Raw genomic sequence first — 7,839 nt, 5'->3', positions numbered from 1 at the left:
TAGATCTGTATTTTAACTCTGCATTAGCTTTGGAGGCTTCCATATTATATTTATATTGAACTCACAGTACATTAAAACAGGAAGATTTTTTTTCATTCGAACTTCTGGGCCCCATTCCCTGATCATGCATTTTTGAAGTTTATTTTGTGAACCCAGGTAAAAAATTTATCTTTATCTTTATTAAATTTCATCTTCTGATGCAGTTAGATGGGTGGAGCACTAACCCTGAAGTCCAGAGGAACTTCCTGAGTTCAAATATGATCTCCCACACTTCCTAACTATGTGATCCAGGGTAAATCACTTAACCCCCATCGCTTTGCCAAAAAAGAAATCAACTTCTTTGATTTGGACCAATCAATTCTATCTATCCTCTGTTAGCTATCACTTCCACCCTTGTGCCATCTGCTTGTCTTAGAATCAATAAAAATGTGAAATAGCATAGACCAAGTGTAGATGTCTCAGGCACTCCTCTACCACAATCTAAGTCAAAAGTTCTCAACCTTTTTTTGTGTCCTGGACTTCTTTGGTCAATGTTTTTAATTACATAAAATGAAATATAAAGGATTACGAAGGAAACCAATTATCTGAAACTAAAATTTTCAAATATTAAAAAAAGTGAATGGACCACTGGTTAAGACCCCTTTCCTAAATTGACATAGAGCCATTTATTATGACTCTTTAGGTGTGGCCACTCATCTTTGGAGTCTGCCTAATTGTACTCTGTTATCCAGTGCATATCTTCCTATTTTGGTCAACAGAGGAGAGAGGCATTATGAAGGATTTTGTTAAATTTTAGATTGACAAAAGCTCTAGTATACTCCCATCATAATTTTGTGACCCTCACATTCAGTTATAAGACCATATACCACAACCTGGGGACTAGAGTACTGTAAATGAAAATGATGGAAGGAGTGGGACTTCAGCTGGGTTTTGGAGAATAGGTAGAATTTAGAGAGGAGTTTGAGTGGGTGGTGTTCTGAGCAAATAAGGAATGAACACGGTGTGTTAGTGGAATGGTAGGGGACCTGTCTGGTTAGAGAGAAGTTTGTGTTGGGAACGAATGTTACTTTGGTTCTGCTGACAAATGGCTTTATGGAGTTAGCAAGGAAAGCTACTACCACTTCGAGCTTCACCATAGATATGGGGTGCTTAATAACAGCAAGTGAGGAAGGATTTGCAAGGCCTAAGACCCTATCAGTTGTTCAGCAGAATTTCTTGGATCCCAAGATGTTCAGTTCTGTGGTAGAGAGCAGTGCTGGAAAGCAATGTCAGGATCTGGTGACACACACTTCCTCACTCAAGAAAGAGATATTTATGAATGCAACACCACCTAGATAGACCACTCTTCATAGTAATTATAGTGCTCATCAGTCTCCAAGAAGTCCCCCATCCTGAATGGGAGGCCCATTATTAACTCCAGCTTCAAGGTATGTTATATAGACTACTACAAGTGGAAACTAAATTGGATAAGTAAAGCAACAATTTTTAGATCCAGGCAGGACTTAATGCCATTGAATACCTTTTTCTCTTGGATGTTCTCTTCTGGATCTCCTCTGACTTGTCCAATGGCTTCGGATGTCTTCTTTGCTTCATCTTCATTAGCAGCTGTTTTTTTCCCCTAAGGCTGTGCCCTGGACCCTTTTTACTCTCTACATTGTCTCAATTAGTGGTCTCATTGACTTCTGTGAGTTTAATTATCATCTCTATACAAATGAGTTCCAAATCTGTATATTTAGCCTTGGTTTCTTCCTCCCCTCTTTTTCCCCAATCCTGCATCACCAGCTATTTATTGGACATTTAAATCTAGATGTTCTGTAGCCATCTCCAACTCAACATGTTCAAAACAGAATTTTTCTCCCTAAACACACTGCTCTTTTTTAACTTCCCCATTATTAAGAGTACTGCCATGCTTCCAGTCACCCAGATTCCTGATCTCAATGTCATCCTCAGTGCCTTACTCTTACTCGATTCACATATCCAATCATTTACCAAATTTTGTCACTTCTGTCTTCCCATCCCATTTCGATAATATTACCTTCTCTGCACTCACACAGCCATAATCCTAGTTCAGGCCCTGATGACTTCTCGTTTGGACTATTGTAATAGTATTCTAATTGGTCTCCCTGCCTCAAGTTTTTCCCCATTCCAATTTATGCCTCACAGAAATATCAAAGTAATTTTCTTAAAATGTAGGCCCAATTCTGCTCAAGTCCTATTCCCTCTTGGATCAAAAACAAACTTCTGCCCGGTACTTAAAGCTCTTTATAATATGGTTTTGGATCTTCTTATTGGTATTCCTTCCATGTGTACTCTACAGTTTGGCCATATTGATTTACTTGCTGTTCTTTACACATGACATTTCATCTCTTATCACTACATCTTTGCATTTGCAATATTTAGAATACTTCCCCTCTATCTCCATATCTTGGAATCCTAGATTTCCTTCCAAACCTAGGCCATAAGCCACTTTGGGAAACTGGGGTTAAGTGACTTGCCTAGAATCACACAGTAAGTGTTAAGTTTCTGAGACTGGATTTGAACTCTGGTCCTCCTGCCTCTAGGGCTGGTATTCAACTACACCACCACTAGGTGCCCCCCACAAGCCCCTGTCTAAATGAACCCTTTGCTGATCCCTCCAGGTACGAGTGTTGATCCTTCCAAAACTATCCTGTATTCACTTTGTATATATGATCTGTATCTGAATCTGTCATTTTCCTTTATAATGGAAACTCCTTGAGGGTAGGAAGTGTTTTACTTTTGTCTTTGCATCATCAATACTTACGCAACAGTGCCTGGTCCATTATAAGTCTTCTAATAAGGGCTTGCTGTACTAATTAAAAAGACTGGTGTGGCAATAGGATGTAATATGGCTTAACGGGCAGCAATCAATCTAGGTGGAAGTGATGAAGATCTAAAATCAAATGGTGGGGACAGAATATCATTTATAAGAGATATTCAAAGGAATCAGGACCTGAAGAGAAATAGAGGTATCAAGGGAAGCAGAGAATTTAAGGTTCGTGGATCCAAAGCTGTGATAGTCCAGAAAGTCTGGTCCAAATCCTTGCATTATCTTTACCATTGATTCCTCTAAAAATAGATTCTAAAATCTTCTGGGAAATTCATATCCATTTGGATCCTTTCTAGAATTGCCCAAGGAATCGCAAATTGAACTTGATCTTGGGGTATAACCTGAGGCAGACCTCATATTACAGTTCCATTCCAGAACTGGTCTGAGCAAATCTTAGCGTTCTTTGGATAAGGAGTGACTCAAGAATGAACTGGACGATTCTAAAGTCCAAGGGCTGCCATTTTTCAAATATAGATTGGGTGTTCTTTGCTTTAGGGATTTTCCTGATTTGGCAGTGAGTTCTATTAAGTTTTAAGAATGAAAGAAGGCACTGTATAATAGATCTATTCGATGAGATGTTCAATGGAATGATTCAAGGACCACCACAGGAGGGCATTTTTGTTATTGCAAGTTTTCATGGCATTTAATATGTGTAGTCTGGAAGATGGATTGTTAAAGTATAAAAGATTTTTAATTCCTTCTCCAAGCAAGCTCCTTCTCTTATCTAGTTCTTAAAAAGAGCTTTTTTTTTTTTCAATTCCCAGAATTGAGAATTGTATCAGTACAGGGAAATGAGCTCAAATTCATACTGAACTCCTAGGATCAGTCCCTTTCCACTTTCACACACATAGGACAGTCCACTGAAGCACTGGAATTTCCAGGGACAGATTTGTTTTTCTTTCCTTTCCTTACTTTCTTAAACATCCTCCCACCTCCAATCCCATACAATCTTATGGTTTTATGATTACCAGGACAAAACAGGATGTCAGACTCTGGGTTTTTTTTTTACTTGTTTTGATTTTATTAACATGAACACCAAGAAGTTTTAAAAGCTTAACTATTAGTGTTTCTTGCCTTATAATATCTGACTAATTTTTTTTCCTCCCTCTTTCGATGCCTGTGTTGTCGATATTGTCTAGCCATTGATATAAGCTCTGGGGGGACTTCTTGGTTAGCCCGATATAAGATGTTAATTAACTCTTCAGCAATTTTCCAATCATTTTTAGTGAGTAAGGTGATTGCTTCTCCAGATTTTCCAGCTCGTCCCGTACGTCCAATCCTGTGGATATACGCTTCGATGTTTTGAGGAAAATCGAAATTATAAACATGGGTGATATCCAGTATATCAAGACCACGGGATGCCAGATCTGTCGCTATTAAGATTTTCACTACCCCTTCTTTAAATTCATTTAATGCTTGTTCCCGGTCATTCTGTTCTCTACTACCATGTAGTGACTGCACAGGTATGCCCCGGATGCTCAGGTCACTGGATATATCATCAGCAATAATTTTTCTATCAACAAAAATAATTACTTTATCTTCGGGTTTCATCGAATCAATAAAAGAATGGACTAAGCCTCGTTTCTCTTGTTCCGTAGTTATGATTATTTTTTGTTTCACGGTGTTTACTGCAGCCAAATCCAAGGTACCAACATACACGATCATCGGATCTTTCAAATACTTTTGAGAAAGACGACGAACGGCATCAGGCCAGGTGGCACTGATCATTATCGTCTGTCTATCTGGCCGTATATCTGATAAAATTTTCAAGATCTGAGACTCAAAGCCCATGTCTAGCATCTTATCTGCCTCATCTAGAACCAGGTAGGTTATACTGTTAAGCGTGATGAAATCATTTGACTGAAGATCACTGAGCCTGCCAGGGGTGGCGATGATAATATCCACACCTTTGCTAACACTCTCAATTTGACCTCTTCTGTCGCCGCTGCCATAAATGCAAATGCTTGTCATCTCCTTATATGTGTATTTTTTACATTCACTTTCAATTTGGATAGCTAATTCTCTTGTTGGTGTGAGGACTAACATTCCAGGACCACCCCTTTTCTCCCGGGCTACTGGTTGGAGATCAAGATGGATAAAACCTGGCATTAGGTATGCTAATGTCTTCCCAGTACCTGTCTGGGCAATGCCAATTAGGTCGATTCCTTTTAATATTATTGGCCATGCCTGAGATTGAATTGGTGTAGGTCTAGTAAAACCCACTTTCTTCATGTTATCCATAACTTCAGGATAATACTCGAATGCATCTTCAAATTTGCAAACAGGGTGTGGAATATCTCGTTTTTCACCTTTTTTTAAGTCCTCACACATTATATTATTTTCTTTTTTTCGCCATTTATCTACTTCTGCTTGTGACATTGACTTGGTCCTAGCAGATTCCAAATAGAAGTCTTTCTTAATTGGAGGAAGGCCTTCCCACTTGGTTCTTACATATTGGAGGTGACTCTGTCTGATTGCGTCCCAATCAATCACAGGTACCTTCCTTTCTGGGCCTTTTTCATCATGACACATTTTCAAGGTGTCACTCCCTTGTGCTTCCTCCCTCGAAAAACTCTCTGTTTTCACGATTATTTCCTCTATTATTGATTTAACCGATTTCTGGTTTTCTTTGCTGCCATAGATCCTCACTTCTGCCTCACGTTCTCCTCTGATGACCTGTATTTTAGAACGTGAGGATTCTTGCAGCTTCTTGATCTTGCATCCTCTTCGTCCTAATATCGCTCCCACTGTGTCGGTTTTAATCGTGAAACAGAGAGGTGGTTCTTTGCCCCAGGAGTTCTGGGCTTGGTACTCCTGGCTTGCCACAGGGCCACTCAAAACCCGGAGATTGCCTTCTTCCTGCCCTTCTGTACCGATGTTGTTGGTTGGGCCCAGAGGGGAAGGACTGATGTTACATGTGGCATGGCTACTCAATGTTTCTCTGGTAGATGGTGAAACCAGGTTGTTCGATGGTTGGGATTCAGCGACAGATCTGATGGTACAGAGGGTGAAGCTGCAAGTTTCTCTCACGGTGGACAATGGAGATGGTATCACATTCTTTAATGAGCTCTGGGACTCAGAGGTGGGCATGGCTAGGCCAGATGGAACAGGGCTGATGTTCTGGGTGGTATGACTGCTAGGTTTTCTCACGGTGGATAATGAAGACAGTGATGACATCAGATTCCTCGATGATGGCCGAGGCTCAGAGGTGGCCATAGCCAAGTCCAGAGAGGGAGGACTGCCCAGAGAGGAAGGATTAATCCAGATTGTATGACGATTAGTTTTTTTTATGGTGGATGATTGAGAAAGAGGTGGCCTCAGGTTCTTCAGCAATGGCTGAGGCTCACCTGTAAGTTTATTAAGACAGGAAGAGGCAGGACGGATATTGCACGTGGCAAAACCATCACGTGATTCCACAGTGGAAATCTGAGATGGGAATAGCATCGACGACTCCTTCAGTACCTGGGGCCTAGAGGAAGATGCATCAAGCCTGGGAGAAACAAAGCTGCTGTTATAGATCTCTATGGTTGGCACGCGATATGAAAATGGAGTCTTCTCCATTGGTGACCATGACTCACAAGATGACGTAGCAAGGCGAGTGGGACAGCTGCTGTCTGTTTTTGTGGGGGGTAGCTGAGGAGACAACTTTGGCAGCTTCTCCACCAATGGTTTGAATCCAGGAGTTGGCCCAGCAGGATGATTGGCAGAGGTTCTAGCTGTTTCTGTAATGGGCAGTTGAGCCGGTAGCAATGTAGACTTCTCTAGGGAGGATGACGACTCACTCATTGGAGTCAGGTCTAGAGAAGCAGGACAACTTTTACAGTTAATAGCACAGCTGCCGAGTGTTTCCACATCAGGTAACTGATGAGAGGGTGTCTTTGTCTTCACTGGTGGTCCAGATGCATAAGCTGATGTAGTAGCAAGGTGAGCAGGACAGCTGCCATCTGTTTCTATGGTGGCCAGCTGAGATGGTAATGTCAGCTTATCCAGTGATGACTTGAATTCAGAAGTTGGCCCAACAGTGTGAGTGGCATAGGTACTAGCTGATTCTGTGATATGCATTAATGGGAGCGATAAGGACTTTTCTAACGATGGTGATGTTTCAGTTACAGTCGAATCTAGAGAAGCAGGACAACTATTACAGTTAATAGCACAGCTGCCCGGTGTTTCCACATCAGGCAACTGATAAGAGGATGTCCTGGACTTCTCCGCTGGCGGCTGGGATCCTGGAGCTGGCACAGGATGCATGACACCGCCACTATCGGATTCCATAGTGGCCACCTGAGGTGGCGGCTTCTCTGTTAGGGACTCATAAGTGGTGACAGCAGGAGGTCTGTCCAGCGGTGAACTCTTCGCATCTTCATATTGCAAAACTGCTTAAAATTAAAAGGTAAAAAAGATAAGTTGAGATGGATAGATCCAGCTATGACTTCCCTAATGGAAAATTGCTTGAACATTAAAGGTAAAAAAAGATACCTGAGAGTTAGCAGCTAAATATCATAAAGATATTTAGCCCATAAAGCACTATTACATTATTGCATCTTTTTAGACCAAATATTTGTGATTCATAGATAATTTTCACAAGAAAATATAATGGCAAGGCATTTGACTTTAGAATTATCAGAATATATTCACATAAAAAAGTTATTCTGACAGTTATTTGATAGTAGTTGGTGTCATAACTCTTGAGTCCAGAACTTGATAATGACTGAATTTAGCATCTGTGACCCAAGAGGAGCCCAACACAAAGGAGCTGGTTGTGGAGGTGACAGGATGGAACCCATTTCTGATAGAGGATAGGAAAGCCAGGAATAACCCGTTAAGCACCTGAGATTTGGGAAGGACAGATTTCAAAGCATTCAAAGAAAAGGTAGATCGGATCCCATGACAACACATTGAAGTGAAAGTCACTTAGGAGGGATGAGCAGCTCTCAAGAATGAAAAACTAAAAATCCCAAAAGGTCTTCTATTTTGATAAGAAAAAAAGGACA

General features: G+C 40.9%; 1 protein-coding gene across 5 annotated transcripts in view; it reads right to left on the bottom strand.

Moving 5' to 3' along the window:
- Nucleotides 1-3,845: 3,845 nt before the first annotated feature.
- The window catches only part of LOC127542754 (probable ATP-dependent RNA helicase DDX53), a 31,736-nt gene continuing 27,742 nt past the window's right edge, over nucleotides 3,846-7,839 (bottom strand). For 4 of the 5 annotated variants that reach the window (XM_051968528.1, XM_051968524.1, XM_051968525.1 and 1 more), the window contains exon 2: nucleotides 3,846-7,221. In XM_051968528.1, the coding sequence (XP_051824488.1) occupies nucleotides 3,902-7,120 (3,219 nt within the window). In that variant the 5' untranslated portion in view covers nucleotides 7,121-7,221 and the 3' untranslated portion in view covers nucleotides 3,846-3,901. Of the gene's footprint in view, nucleotides 7,225-7,839 lie in introns of all 5 variants that reach the window. The other variant, XM_051968527.1, reaches the window with a different exon arrangement.

Source organism: Antechinus flavipes, chromosome X (genome assembly GCF_016432865.1).
Source record: "Antechinus flavipes isolate AdamAnt ecotype Samford, QLD, Australia chromosome X, AdamAnt_v2, whole genome shotgun sequence".
NCBI lineage: Eukaryota > Metazoa > Chordata > Mammalia > Dasyuromorphia > Dasyuridae > Antechinus > Antechinus flavipes.
This window is presented reverse-complemented; position numbering and strand designations above follow the sequence as displayed.